This window comes from Zosterops lateralis, assembly GCF_965231275.1.
Source record: "Zosterops lateralis genome assembly, chromosome: 1".
NCBI classification, from domain to species: Eukaryota; Metazoa; Chordata; class Aves; order Passeriformes; family Zosteropidae; genus Zosterops; species Zosterops lateralis.
Window position 1 is genome coordinate 150953610 of NC_139762.1, and position 14571 is coordinate 150968180.

Here is a 14571-nt window from a genome sequence, read left to right on the forward strand (position 1 = left end):
TCCCTGTGCAAGACAAAGATGCAGAATCACACATGGAAAGGCTCTTTCCCTTTGGGATAACTGGTATTTCGGCACCCATGTATTTTTTCACTTTGCAGGTCTTGGAAGATCAGCAGCGGGATGGTGTGGAAAGCATTTGCTATGTGGCAATTAATTAAACAAGTGGAATAATTGGGTTTCTCTGCTCACAAGGAACCTTTCCTTCATTTCTTTCTCCAGCTGCTAAGGCGTTTTCCAGACTCTTGAGGAATTTCCATGAAATCAGGGAGAGAAGCAAAAGGTCCTGGGCAATGTAGAGTCTCATAAAGAAATACAGAAGGGGAAATACAAGATTGAAAGCAGCAGAAAGCAAATTAAGGTTTGACATTGTCCGGAAACCAGCCCTGACCCCAATCTTGGCACAAGCCACGGCTGCTGCTGAGAGAGGAATTGCACTCCGTGAGCTGGGGCTGCCTCCAGCATGGTTTTCCAAGTGTCCAGCCTGTTTTTCCATGGGCAAATACTCACCTGCACGATTTCCTCATGCTGAGGTTTTAGCTCTTGGTTGGAGAAAGGCTGGCTGCTTTAGGGGGGCTCCAGAGGTGACAGACAACCCCTTGAGCAATGTGCTTTTATTTATTGGAATTTTCAAATTGTCTCCATGGCTGTAGATTCCAGAGCCTTGGAGATACCCAGGATTGCTGAGCTCTCAAAAGGGGAGGATTAAGAGGAGTTTTAGGTCCTCCTGAGCTGAGGCGTCTCCCATATATTGTGACAGTGGCTCTGATCCCAGAGAAACAAGTTATTAATTAAAACATGGTTGAGTTCAGCCTTCCAGAACTGGGAGGGGCTTACCCTGTGTCCAGATGCACATTCTGTCACCATCCTGCTGTGTAACATCCCCTCCTGCCTCAGTTTCCCCTCTCTGCTGCAAAGGTGATCAGCTGGGGAGATGGAAGATCATGGAACCATGGAATGGTTTGGGTTGGGAGGGAGCTTGAAGATCATCCAGTTCCGACCCTCTGCCAGAAGTGGGGACACCTTTTACTATCCCGGGTTGTTCCAAGCCCTGTCCAACCTGGCCTTGGACACTTCCAGGGATTAGACAGCCACAGCTTTTCTGGGCAACCTGTGCCAGAGCCTCCCCACTCTTCCAGGAAAGGATTTCTTCCCAATATCCCAACTAATTCTGCCCTGTGGCAGTGGGAAGCCATCTCCCCTTGTCCTGTCCCTCCATCCCTTGTCCCTCCAACTCTCCTGGAGCCCCTTCAGGCACCAGAAGGGGCTCTAAGTTCTCCCCAGAGCCTTCTCTGCTCCAAGCTGGACATTCCCAGCTCTCCTAGCCTGGCTCCAGAGCAGAGGAGCTCCATCCCTTGGAGCATCTCTGGACTCCCTCCTCTGCTGCATCTGTCTGGGGACTGGTGACGGCTGCTCCTGAACACGGATTTGGGCTGCAGTGGAAGAACTCCACACTCACAGATCTCCACGGTGCTGGAATAAAGTGCTCTCTGGCCTCCCTGTTTACCAACCAATTTTAGAAGTGCTGAATGCCACGGGAACGTGCTTCCCACTTTTTCAAGGAAGATGAAATGCCTTAGTGCTGCTGTTGGCCCAGTGCTTGCGGGAATGATGCTCCTTCCTCTGAGCCACTCTTTTTTACAGAAGGAAAGGAGAGATTCCGGACTGGAATGTTTCCACCACTCATCTTCTGCCTCTGCTTTTAATTTAAAGAGGAATTAGGGAGGATTTGCTCTGCCCGGGCTTTGCCTTTTCCCCACGTCCGTGGAAACGTCCCAAGCTTCTTGTTTGTCCATCATGACCCACTCTTCTGTCTTCTGTCTTCAACACATCTTGAATGTGTTGGGATCATACTGGAAGGATAAGGAAGAATTCGGTGGAGAAGAGACCAGCCCAATGCATAGACGTGTGAGAACAGGTTAATTTGGGATATTGCTTTCCTCAGGTTTCCTCAGGTTTTAGTGTTGCTGATGCTGGGATCCCTTTGTGCTCACTCCCTTTGAGGTGAATTCCTTGGGTTTGGAGTTGCTCAGTGTCTTGCCTCTTTTTGAACTCAATTCATTGGCTTCTTCGGGATCAGTCCCTTGTTTTGGGATTGCTTAATCCCTTGGACACTTCAACGTTAATCTCTTGGTTTTGAGATTGCTCTGTCCCTTATCCATCTTGAATTAAATCACTTGGCCCCTTTGGAAGTAATTTCCTTGGCTTTGGATTGCTCAATTTCTTACCTCTTCTGACCTCAGTTTCCTGGCTCCCTCAATCTCAGTTCGTTTTCTTTGGGGTTGTGGGATTCCTTGGTCCCTTTTGATCTCAATCCCATGGCCCCTTTTTTAGTCAGTCCTTTGTCTTTGGGATTTCTCTATTCTTTCCTCTTTTCAGATCAGTTCTTTCTCTCTGGGGTTGCTCAATGCCTTGGCCCCTTTTGAGCTCAGTTTCATGGCCCCTTCAGTCTGAAGGCTTTTTCTTTGGGGCTGAGGAATTGTTTCAATCTCAATCCCATGGTTTTGGGATTCTTCAATCCTTTACCCCTTTTGAGCTCAATTCCTTTGCACCTTCAGTTTAAATGCTTTCCTTGTCTTTGGGATTGAGGGATCCCTTGGCCCCTTCAATCTCAATCCCTTGTTTGTGGAACTGTTTTGTGTCTTTGAGCTCAGTCCCTCAATTTCTTTAAAGTCAATCCCTTGTTTTTGGGATTCCTCCCTCCTCTAACCATTTTTAGCTCATTTCCTGCTTTTGGGGATGACTGCATCTCTTACCCCTTTGGACTGCAGTCCCATGTATTTTGGGGATTGATGAATCAGTCCCTCACCCCTTTCAAACTCAATCCCTTGTTTTTGAGATTCTTCAATCCCTTACCCTTTTTCAGATCGGGTCCGTGTCCCCCTCAATCTCAGTGCCTTGTCTTTGGGATTTTGGGATCTCTTGGCCCCTTTGATCTTGATCCCTTGATTTTGGGATTGTTCAATCCCTCAGCCCCTTTGAGCTCCATCCCTTAGCCCCTTTTGAGCTCTATCCCTTGGTTTTGGAATTGTTCAATCCCTTTGTCCTCACTCTCATTTCCATGGTTTTGGGATTGTTCAGTCCTTCTATCCTCTGGACCTCAATCCTTTGGCCCCTTCAGTCTCAGTGCCTTGAGATTGAAGGGACCAAAGGATTGAGATTGCTCAGTCCCTTTCACTTTTTGAGCTCAATTCCTCAGCTCTGGAATTGCAGGGATCAGATCCTGCTGCTGGCCCACATCTGCTCATACAACATCCAACCCAGACCTGCTTCATTAATTGAAGCTGATTCATCAGTTGAATTTGCTTTGCTAATAAAACACTCATGACCACCTGACTCAGGGAAATTCATGGGATGTGGGGACAGTCAGGCAGGAAAACAGGAATATCTCTGCTTGTTTAGCGGCAGCTCATCCCTTCTTTTTCCTGTTGTCTTCTCTGGAATGAGGACTTGTGCTGTCCAGTGAGGGAAATAAATGACCCCAGCAGCTGTGAGTGCTGATTCTCGAAATCCGCAGAACCCACTTAAATGAATAATAATTAAAGAAATAAATTTCCCCAAGTGCAGCCTCAAAACTTTTGGTTCAGCAATAAAGCTAAGGAGAGACTCAGAAAATGAATCGCTCGGCTCTTTCCGAAGGAGGCTGCGGTGGGTGAGGTGGGATGATAATGGGAACTATTAAAGGAGCCAGCATGGTTTAAGGAAGCCTCTTCTAGGTTTTCTAGGTCGTGTGGGAACAGGCTGAGGAGAGTTTGGGTGGTGATACTGACACCTGAGGGATAAAAGGATTGAGAAATCCCATGGAATTGCGAGTTAAGGGGCCAAGGATTTGAAGAATCCCAAAACTAAGGGATTGAATTCGAAAAGGGACAAGGGATTGATCTCAAAGGATATAAGGAACTGAGTAATCCCAAAAATTGGCAATGAGATTCAAGAGGCCATGGAATTGAACTCAGAAGGGGTCAGGGACTGGGGAATCCCAAACCCAAGGAATTTAATTCAACGACTTTAATTCAAAGGACTGAGCTCAAAAGGGATAAGGGACCGAACAATTCCAAAACTATTGGATTGAAGAACAAAAAATAATGGGAAGATGAGATGACCCTGTTGTGGTCATCCCCAAGTTGGAGCGCTGGCATCGAAGGTGATCACTTGCTTGTCATTGCTTGGGCAAACCCCTGGTTGGTTCTCTCTGTGTGTGAGATTTCCATGAGTTATCCTTGACTTGGGATGGTGGAAGTAGATGGGAAGCAATAGGCTTGATACTTAACACTCATCATTCTAACGGTGTTCTCACACTCTTGCCCATCCCTTGGCCCTTCCACACCCTAACTCTGAATTTCTTCCTTTTTTTTTCTGCCTATTTCAGTTTTCTACTGATTGTTTCCTTCCACGGGGAAGATTTCCACAGATTATGCTTGATTTGGGATTGTGGAAGTAGGTGGGAAGCAATGGGCTCAATACTCACTATTCTAACAGTGTTCTCCTCCTGCCCCTCATCCCTTGGTCCCGGCTCACCCCAACTCTGGATTTCTCCCTTTTCTGGATTTATCCTTTTTTTATTAAATCAGTTTTCCACAGCTTTTCCACCATTTAGAAAAAGTAAGCTACTGGATAAAATACTCCAACAGACCTTTCCATGAGATGAGGTCCTGATTCTTGAGCTGTGTCTTAGAGCAATAAAGTCCTTCCTAAATAATTAAGCAGGTGATAATTAACTGTGATATTTGCAGCCAATTTTTAACTCAAAGGAATATTTGGAATGTTGTTTTTGGGATGTGTTTGTTGCATCCCAAACCCTTGGGTGATGGGGAGCTGAGCAGGAGTGTTGGACTGGATGGGAGTATCCTGATATCCATGTGGGAATACTGGAAAGCACTGAGTGTTGCTCCTGAGTGCAGTTCCTGGGCTCCTGAGGGAAATTTCTGCCAACCTTTCCCTGGAGGAGAAGGACCTTGAGCCTCGAGCTGTGTTTTGGGGTTTTGGAAAAAAACCCCAGCATGCCAGAGATGGACCTGGATCCACTTGAGCTGAATTTAAGGATATGAAAAGGTCCTAATTAACTTATGGATGTTGGTGAAGGGGTGCAGCATCCAACCTGCTTGTTTTAAGCATTTTTTTTGTTTGACAAGGATAAATTGTGCCTTTTCCCCCCTTTTCCATCAAAGCCTAGAATTCCAAACATTGCGCCAAACACTGCGGAAAACACCACGGGACTGCTTGGCTCTGGATTCCTTCCTAGGAGCAGAGGGAAAAAAAAAAGGAGTTAGGCTCTAGCCCCCGCTATTAATCATAGCTGTAATCATGCATTTAATGAACATGACAGCTCCCGCTCCCTCCGGAGAGACGCGTGGAGTCTCCCCGGCTGGATTGGGAACAACAATCACTTCTCACCACGAGCCACCGAAGCTGCCAGCGTTGGGCTGGGATGATGCATTAAGAGAAAAAAACCTCATTTGCATGGGCTGTGGGTTTCCTTACGGATGATGCTCTTCCAAGCGACTGAATCATCGGGAAAGGGGGAGAGAAATCCACCTGTCCCTTCCAAAGGGTGGAACATATCCTGGCTGAAACCCCTGTGCTGGGTGTAATCACTTCAAACGCCCTCAGTGTGCAGTTCTTGATGCTCTCTGTGGCAGCTTTTCTTATTTTCCTGCATTTTTTCCCCCCTCTTCATTCTGTTGCCACTGCCTTGGAGCGTGCACATGGGAGGAATTTGCTGTGGCACCTCTTTAAATTTCCATAGTGAGGGACTTTGGCAATGCCAAGGATGTGGGAGTCGCTCTCCTGGTCCGACAGCACCCTTGCATCCCGATATTCTCCCTGGCTGAGAAGTGATTGAGGAGAAAAAGGGGACAGATCTGGGACTGGGATGTGCCCAGTGTTTTGTCTGGACCAAACCAGACTCCCAAAGTTGAGCCCTGGGGGCATTGTTTCAGTTTTTTGTTTAATTTAGGCCAGATTACAGCAAATTTCGGCTCCTGATGTTGGAATTTAACCCTTATCCATTTTCCGGTGTCTTTTGATGTCCCAATTTCACCCCAATTTCAATAATACATCCTCCAATGCCAGGAATATTTATTTATTAATGTATTTATTAATGCAAATCTCTTGTAGTAACCAATTGGGAATTCTGAGTTGACAACCACCCTAAAAATCCAAATTTAGGCTCTTTGGACCTCCTGAAAAGTCAGGAACATCCAACCCCCTCTCCTGCATCCCCTTCTTGTTACTCAGATGTACACAAACTTCTTTACTTCTATTTAATCTTTCTTTCCACGATGCAAGAGCTTCCAAAAATACCCTCATGAGAGAGTCTGAGTTTTCTCCATAAATCCCAATGGATGGTGAAATGTTTAATTATGGAGCTTTCTTGGCTTGGCACCTCCTGGAGAAATATTTGGGTTTTCTAATAGTTTGGGGAGGATTTGCACACAGGGTGAATAATTAGGGAGTGGGAAAATGTGGATGGAGGTGTTTCTTTGCACCTTCCAGGTGCTTTGCCAGACCTGGATGGATCTCACATGGATTTTATCATGGATAGGATCAGCTCTTGGATGGTTAAACTGCCGTTGGGATGTGAGTTAATTCCTGGAGTGGGAGGTGCACATCGTGATATTGCATGACTTGTTGCTGAAAGATGAAAACTGGGGGAAAAAAGGCCCCAAAAAATTATTGCATTGATGTATTTTTGCTACTTAAAAATTCCAACCCATTGGCAGGAGGCTGTTGGCCCCTTGATTTATCCTCTATTTATCTCTTTATCAATTCCTCCTTTCTGGCCAAGATGACCTTTACGGGCCCTTCCAGCCCTAACCATTCCATGATTCTGTGATTTCAAACTTGTTCATGACTGTATATCAGCTTTTATGCCCAAATATTAAATATTTGGAGGGATTGCTGCTCTCAGGAGCCAATTCCTGGTGTATCTTTAAGGAATATTATACAGAATTCCAGAGGGCTGAGGATGCTCCAGCCCTATCCTAATGGACTTTAATTTGGGGCTTTTTCCCCACATGGTTGGGAAGTCAACCATGCTCTTAAAGGAGACCCTTCAGTGGCATCTTCGGAGCACCTCAAAGTTGACAAATGTTTATTATAGCATTAAAAGGATGCTCCTACAGCTTGGGACGAGAAGGAATTAAAAAAAAAAAAAATTGGGAAAAAAAAATCTCAAATGCCCCATCGATGGAATATGATGTGCAGAGGGAACAGATGGGGCTTTGCCGACACCGGCAGCCGAGTGACAGCTCGTGGTGCCACGCAATCAAATTCCACTCGCTCAACTTCCCAACACGCCCGGGCTGACATGTGAGTGACTGAGCCACTCTCATCCCACCTGGAAAACTGAAATTCAGCCTTTCTTTCCTGTTCATTCTTCCCTGCACCAGTCAAGGATGATTTAATTCCACGCGTGCGTGGTTGGGAGCGGGTGCTGGGCTTGTCCCTGTCCGGCTGCGGAGAGCAGCCAAGCCAAGCGTGGAAGTTTGTTGTGTTGATGGTGGAAGTGTGGGATTTGCTTACAGAAGTGTTCTGGCATGTTTGGGTGCTGAGGGGAAGAATTCCTGCTGTGTTTGGGGCTGGTGAGGAGCAGCACTTCTGCCAGGGCTGCTCCAGAGGTGAGAAGTCCTCCCTAAAGAGCATCTTTATCAGTTGGTTCTCTGGGAGCTCCGTGCTTTGGGTTAAGTAACATCATGGAATCATGGAATGGTTTGGATTGGGAGGGAACTTGAAGATCATCCAGTTCCGCCCCTCTGCCAGGGGCATGGACACCTCCCACTGTCCCAGGTTGCTCCAAGCCCTGTCCAACCTGGCCTTGGACACTTAACAGGGATGGAGCATCCATGGTTTCTCTGGGCAACCTGTGCCAGACCCTCTCCACCCTCCCAGCAAAGAATTTCTTCTCAATATCCCATCTCTCCCTGCCCTGTGGCAGTGGGAAGCCATTCCCTCTGTTTTGCCACTCCAGGTTCTTGTCCAAAATTTGTCTCCAGCTCTTCTGGAGCCCCTTCATGCACTGGAGGGGACTCCAAGTTCTCCCCAGAGCCTTTTCCAGGCTGAAAACCCCCAGCCAGATCTCCCAGTTTTTCCTCATAGCAAAGGGTCTCCATCTCTCTGACCATTTTTGTGGACCTAAGGTACTGAGGGCTATGTGAATTCCTGCAAAGTTTCTCGATTCCAAGCAATGATCTATGCTTTTCTCTCTTTCCAGCACTGAGATTGCACTCCACACCCAATCCTGGGGTCTCACCACCCGGCCTGAGCAGATACTCAACGTGCCGATACATCGCCAGGTCTGTACTCATGGGAAGCAGGAATGATGTGCTCCATCTTCAGAATTATGCTCAGGAGGGAGTCAGGAGCTTCAGGAGCAGCTGTGGAACTGGAGGATGATTTGGTGAAGCTCTGGCTGCTTCTTTTCTGCAGTTTCTACTTCAAGGTGGTTGTAAGCTCAGCTAGAGCCTCCGCACCCTCCCAGGAAAGAATTTCTTCCCAATATCCCATTTCACCCTGTCCTCTGGTAGTGGGAAATCATTCCCCCTTTTCCTGGCCGAAGTCCCTCTCCAGCTCTCCTGGAGCCCCTTGAGGCACTGGAAGGGGCACCAAGGTCTCCCTGGAGCCTTCTCCAGGCTGGACATTCCCAGCTCTCACAGCCTGACTCCAGAGCAGAGGGGCTCCAGCCCTTGGATCATCTCTGTGACCTCCTCTGGATCTGCTTCAGCAGTTCCACATCCTTCTGCTGTTGGACCCCAGAGCTGGAGGCAGCTCCACAGGCAGGGTGTCACCTGAATGGGGCAGGGGGGCAGAAATTCCCCCTCTGCTGCTGCCCACACTGTGGGATGAGCCCAGGACATTCTGGTCTCCCATGGCTGGATTATGTGGAGCTTCTCATCCTCCAACTCCCCCGAGTCGTTCTCCTCAGGGCTACTCTCAGTCCATTCTCCACCCAGCCTGGATATGTGTTTGTGATTACCCACCACACATCCAGCACCTTGGCCTTGCACCTCCTTTTAATCCAGGAGCTGCAGATAACCAACAATTACAGAGGTAAAAATGTGCACTTCCTCTGAAAGTGAGTTCCTTGAACCTGTATTTTTCATGGATAATGCACCGAATCCTCAGGAAACTGGAACTGACTGTGCCCTACTACCAAATTATCTGCTTGGAGAGATCTGATGTGCCCCCCATGGTTTGTGTTCACCTGGATCTCAACGCTTCCCCTCTTCCACCTGGTCCCACACATCTCAAGAGCTGCTGGATAATTCCCTCTCCAGCTGGAAGCTCATGGAAAACACGTGCTAAGCAACTTCTGAGCTCCTTAAGTAGCTTCTAGTGGGACCAAGCAACTAAAAAGGAGCTTTTCTGCTCTTTGGTGGTACTTTTTGTTCCTGTGGCCATCACACAGATCCTCGTTCTTTGAGGTTCATAACCAAGTGCCCACTTGAAGGCCGTGAATAGCATCAGGCCCAGCTGGTGGGACATGTGCTGAAAAGCCCTCCAAGTCATTCAGCCATTCAGGCATCCTGTGCTATACAAGGAGAAGATGTTTCCTTCCTCACCATATTCCCCAAAAGTGTGGGAAACCCTTTCCATGCTCATAAAATCTGAGGAGAGAATCAGAGTTAAGGGGGTGGGAAGGGATTTCACTGGTGACTTTGGTTTTATCTTGCAGATTTGGGTAAAATCAGCCAAAACCTGAAAATTCTTCAGGGCTTATGAGCATGAACTTCCTAAATATTTCACTCTCCAACAATGGGCTCCCTTGTAGTTTCAGGTGTTCTTGAGGTGTCTGTCTTCTCCATGTCATCATGGTGTTGGAGCTGGAGGTTTTCCCTGACCTTGTCCCTCTTTCTCCTTCAGCCGTGCTGTGCAGAGGAGCTTGGCCATCATCCGTCAGGCCAAGCAGAAGAAGAAAAAGAAGGAATACTGTATGTACTACAACCGCTTCGGGAAGTGCAATCGGGGCGAGAGCTGCCCCTACATCCATGATCCAGAGAAGGTGGCCGTCTGCACCAGGTAGAGATGGACATAAAATAGTGGTAAACCGGGACATTGGGTGGCTTTGGTGCTTCTTTGTGGGATATTCCTAAGGGAAACAAACTGATGACAGAGATCTAGAACAGCAAGGATGGGAGTTCTGGGTCAGGTGTAGGTTCTGCACTGTTGGGTTGGGAGGAGGAGGACGAGAAGAAGCCAGAGAATCATGGAATTGTTTTGGTTGGAAGGAACACCAAAGGTCATTTTATTCCAAACCCCTGCCGTGGGCAGGGACACCTTCCACTACCCCAGGTTGCTCCAAGCTCTGTCCAGCCTGGCCTGGAACACCTTCAGGCACGGGCAGCCACAGCTTCTCGGGAAATTCCATTCCAGGGCCTCACCAGCCTCATAGGGAAAAGTATCTTCCTAATATCCTTTCTCTCTCTCTGGCAGTAGGAAGCCATTCCCCTTGTCCTGTCACTCCATCCCTTGTCTCAAGTTCCCTCTTTGGCTCTCTTGGAGCCTGTTTAGGCACTGGAAGGGGCTCTAAGGTGCCTTTGGAGCCTTCTTTTCTTGGCAGTGATGTGAACCCCTGCCCTGACCATACTCCAGGTTATTCCTTCAGGAGCATTCCTCAGATCTGTTTGGATCAGTCTAGCTGGTTTTAATCCCTCAGCCTGTGACATCGTGCAGCTCAGAGACTCAGTGATTTATTCCAGGAGAACTGATCCATGTTGGCAGCTCATTAGATCTGCCCAAGAGTTGATTAAACTCTATTATGAGTCATTTAAAAAGTGCAGAAAAGCCAACTCCACTGATGAACTCCTGGAGTAATTTCTCCATAAAACGGCTGCTGTGCTGGAATCACTTGAAAGTTGCTGAAAGCTTGATGGGAGACGATAGAGGAGGGGAAGGTGATTTATTGTTTTTTTAACTGATTTTACTCCTTCTCACTCATTCTCTCATAACAAATCCCATAACTTCTTGCCTACTTTAGGAATTGTGCTCCTTGACGTCTTTTGGGTCTCCATCCAGTCTCATTTCCATGGATCATTGGAAGACAACACTGATTTCTCCTAGTTTTGTTTCCTTTATCTCCAATCCCATTCTTTAGCTTTCCCTTATTATTTTTTGATTTGTTAATCTGCTCTCACAGTGGTCACTACTAGGAAAACTCTTGACATCCTCATGTGCTTCGGGATCTTGGTTCCTGTTCTGGGCCTGTGTTTGCTCCTCCTGGTCATTGGCCTCTCCCACCTGGAGACTCATCCAGCATCTCATAGAATGGGATCATAGAATCCTGGAATGGTTTGGATTGGAAAGGACCCTCAAGATCATCCAATCCACCCCCCTGCCATGGGCAGGGACACCTTCCATTATCCCAGGTTGCTCCAAGCCTTGTCCAGCCTGGCTCTGAACACTTCCAGGGATAGGGAATCCACAACTTTTGCTGGCAACTTGGAGTAATCAGGGCTCTAGGAAGGACCTTTCTCCTTCTGGGAGCATCATGTCTGAATTTTGGGATACAAGCCTTGCTCTACCTACTAATGAGCAGCCAAATGTGAGGAAAGAATAAAATCAATCAGGAATCATCAGCTGCTCTTCCAACAAGGGGGATCTGTACTAATTTGGGGTATGAAATGGGTTTATGGATGAGTTTGGCAGCAATTGTGTGGTTTTGTATAAAACCATGCATTTTATGACCCACCTCATGTCCAACCCTCTCCATCTGCTTTATCTCCAGGTTTCTCCGTGGCACGTGCAAGAAGACGGATGGGACCTGTCCATTTTCCCACAAGGTGTCCAAGGACAAGGTCTGTGTGACTTCCCAATGGGAATGTGGCTCTGTGTGCAAAGGGGTGGTTGTAGGAAGGTTCTTCCTCACTGAGTGCTTCCAACTGAATTTGGAGTTTCCTTGCTGAGCTGTTCAGGTTCCTGAATTGTGACAAAACCATGGAATAGTTTGGGATGGATGGGACCTTCAAGATCATCTCATTCCAACCCCTCTGCCATGGTCAGGGACCCCTTCACTATCCCAGGTTGCTCCAAGCCCCATCCAACCTGGGCCTTGAATTTTTCCAGGGATGGGGCAGCCACAGGGCACCCTTCTCTGGGCAACCTGTACCAGGGCCTCACCACCCTATTGCTGAGGTCTAGAAAAGATCTGTGAGGTCTTAGAGGTCTAAAAAGTACCTCCAAGATGATCAAATCCATTTAGTTGTGTTTCTAATCCTTCCCTACTTCCATAAGATCACATTTCCCTTGAAATCCCTCTCTGCTGGGATCAGAGGATGTTCTAACAAACATTAACTTGGGGGTATAAATTAATAAAAATCAATTCTAAAATCCCAAGCAGCGAAATCAGGTTGAAACTGTGGCGGAACAACTTTGGAGTTCGTTGTTTTCCACCTTCTTGAGGTATTTGGAGCTCTATGATTTTATTACACGAGGTGGAAAAATAATCCAAGGTTTTTATTTTGGGCTTATCAGTGATGATTTAGCACCTCAGTCTGTGTTTAGTGGCTGGCATCTCCACTTAGATGTAGCTTTGGAGACTCCAGCACAGAAACTGAGGTGCCTGAGGCACGTTCCTTGTCCGTGGGGAGCTCATAAGTTATCCGGGAAGTCTCTCTGAATGAGACACGGAGCAGCAGATGTTTTTTACATGGATTTCTCTTCAGAGTCACTTAATCATGAGTACATAAAACAGAGATGGGGACAGCTGCATTCCCTGGCTCTTGGCATGTCAGAGCAGGAATGGGGATGAGGATTGAGAGATGGAAAAAAGGACAGTTTGGGGTATTTTTTTATCCTGTAACAGTGTCAGACTTCAGAAATAAAGAAGCCAAGAAAGAAGGAATCTTTGCAGTGGGATTGACTGTTGCTTTATTCAAAATTACTGTAATTAGTGAGGCCAACAACTTCTTGTCATCCAAGTAAACAATGTGCAACCCTCTGCTTGCACCTCTGAGGCAAAGGATTGAAATTCCACAGAACCATAAACTCCAAATTTAATGGAATTTCAGAAGGTGGTGAAGTATTTTTTGGTCTCAGGGCAAAAAACCTAGATGAAACTTGGGAATTGGACATGCCCAAGGAGCTGTTACAGTTGGTGGTTTATCCACCAAAGAATGTGATGGTTGGATGTGGGTGAATTTATGGTCTCTCTACCCAGGAATATTCCTCGGCATGTTTAAATTCCTGGTGGAGATGTGGCCTCAGTTTCCCCTCTAGGAACACTTAGTACCTGAAGGAGAACCTCCAGGTTTGGCTTCTGGGCTGTTTTGGGTGAATAAATGGAGGATGATGGAAAATTCAACCTTTAGCAGCAGCTCACCAGTTTGAGAAGAGTAACAGTGATACCATGGTAATAAAACTGAATTCAAAAAGAATGACCATGTCAAGGAGGTGTTTGCCAACAGCGTTTTGGGGACAGAATCCCTGGGATGGGATCCCTTGAAGTGCAGTGACCTCAGCCCATCTCACCTCTATCCTGAGCTAACAAAGCATCACCTAAACTCAAGGTGAATTATTAATTAACAAACCAAAATCAAAGTGGGCAGTGCCAGCTCTGAAAAGCTTTTGGAGCACATTTTTCCTGCCATGCTCCGTTGGGAAGGGGAATTATTTTTCACAGGATTAACCACCCTGAGGGTGGTTCAAAGGTCTCCCTGTTTTCCACCTTGTCATCAGCGAGATCTGGAAGAGAAACAACCTCCTCCATGGAGTTCAGACTTGTTCCAGGGTGATTTATTGCCACAGGAATGCTGCTTCCCAAAGCGAGAGGCAGCTTTGCTTTCCAAGTGCCGGAGCTCCCCGTTAACCCTGGTGGTTCTTGGCAAAGGTGGCTTTTCCCTCATTTATCAGGGCTGGGAAAAGCAGGTGAAGGCACTCAGGAGAGGAAGGAAGCAATTTTCCTCCTGTTTGTGGAGTTTTTGGAGTAAATCCCACCTTTTCCTCAGGTGAAGGATAATGCATAGTTGGTTTTTGGCTGTTTGAGTTGAGGTTTTAATGCAATACATGTTTTTTTTTCCATGTGGGATGATGTGGTATTTTGAGGATTGCTGATTTCATTTTGTGGTAATTGGAGAGGGACACCCCAAAACCTGCTCAGCTGAGAAAGTTCAGGTTGTTGTGTGTCTCACCTCAGTGGGATTTTACTGGGATGGGATATCCAGTCCTGAAGGTGAAGGATCAAAGGCTTGCAGGCCTCAGCTCTTGGTTTCAGGGCAAAACTATTTCACAGCCTTTGTATACTTCCATGCTTCGGTTTCCACACTGAAAAATGGGAATAATCACTATTTTCTATGGGAAAAATCACTGTTTTCTATGGAAAACTGCATGGATTCAGCTGTCATAGCAGCAGAGAGCTTTCCCCCATCCTAGAGCAGCAAACTCCTTGCTCCAAGAAGAGAATGGTCTCCAGGACAGAGGACGGCTCCAGATTGTCACAGACCTTTGCAGATCAAAACTCCTGTGATTTCACCCTCTGGTGATGGAAAAAAGAGTCTGGGGAAGAGGGAAAAACTCTTTTTGTTCTGCCATGGGCAGGGACACCTTTCAGTATTCCAGGTTGCTCCAATCCCCGTCCAACGT

The 14571-nt window shown here is 47.0% G+C and overlaps 1 protein-coding gene across 5 annotated transcripts in view; it reads left to right on the forward strand.

The window, feature by feature from the left end:
* The window catches only part of ZC3H3 (zinc finger CCCH-type containing 3), a 128206-nt gene that overhangs the window by 88086 nt on the left and 25549 nt on the right, over positions 1-14571 (forward strand). For all 5 annotated transcript variants that reach the window (XM_083869789.1, XM_083869792.1, XM_083869793.1 and 2 more), the window contains 3 exons: positions 8210-8291; positions 9859-10014; positions 11720-11789. In XM_083869789.1, the coding sequence (XP_083725915.1) occupies positions 8210-8291; positions 9859-10014; positions 11720-11789 (308 nt within the window). The remainder of the gene's footprint in view (positions 1-8209; positions 8292-9858; positions 10015-11719; positions 11790-14571) is intronic.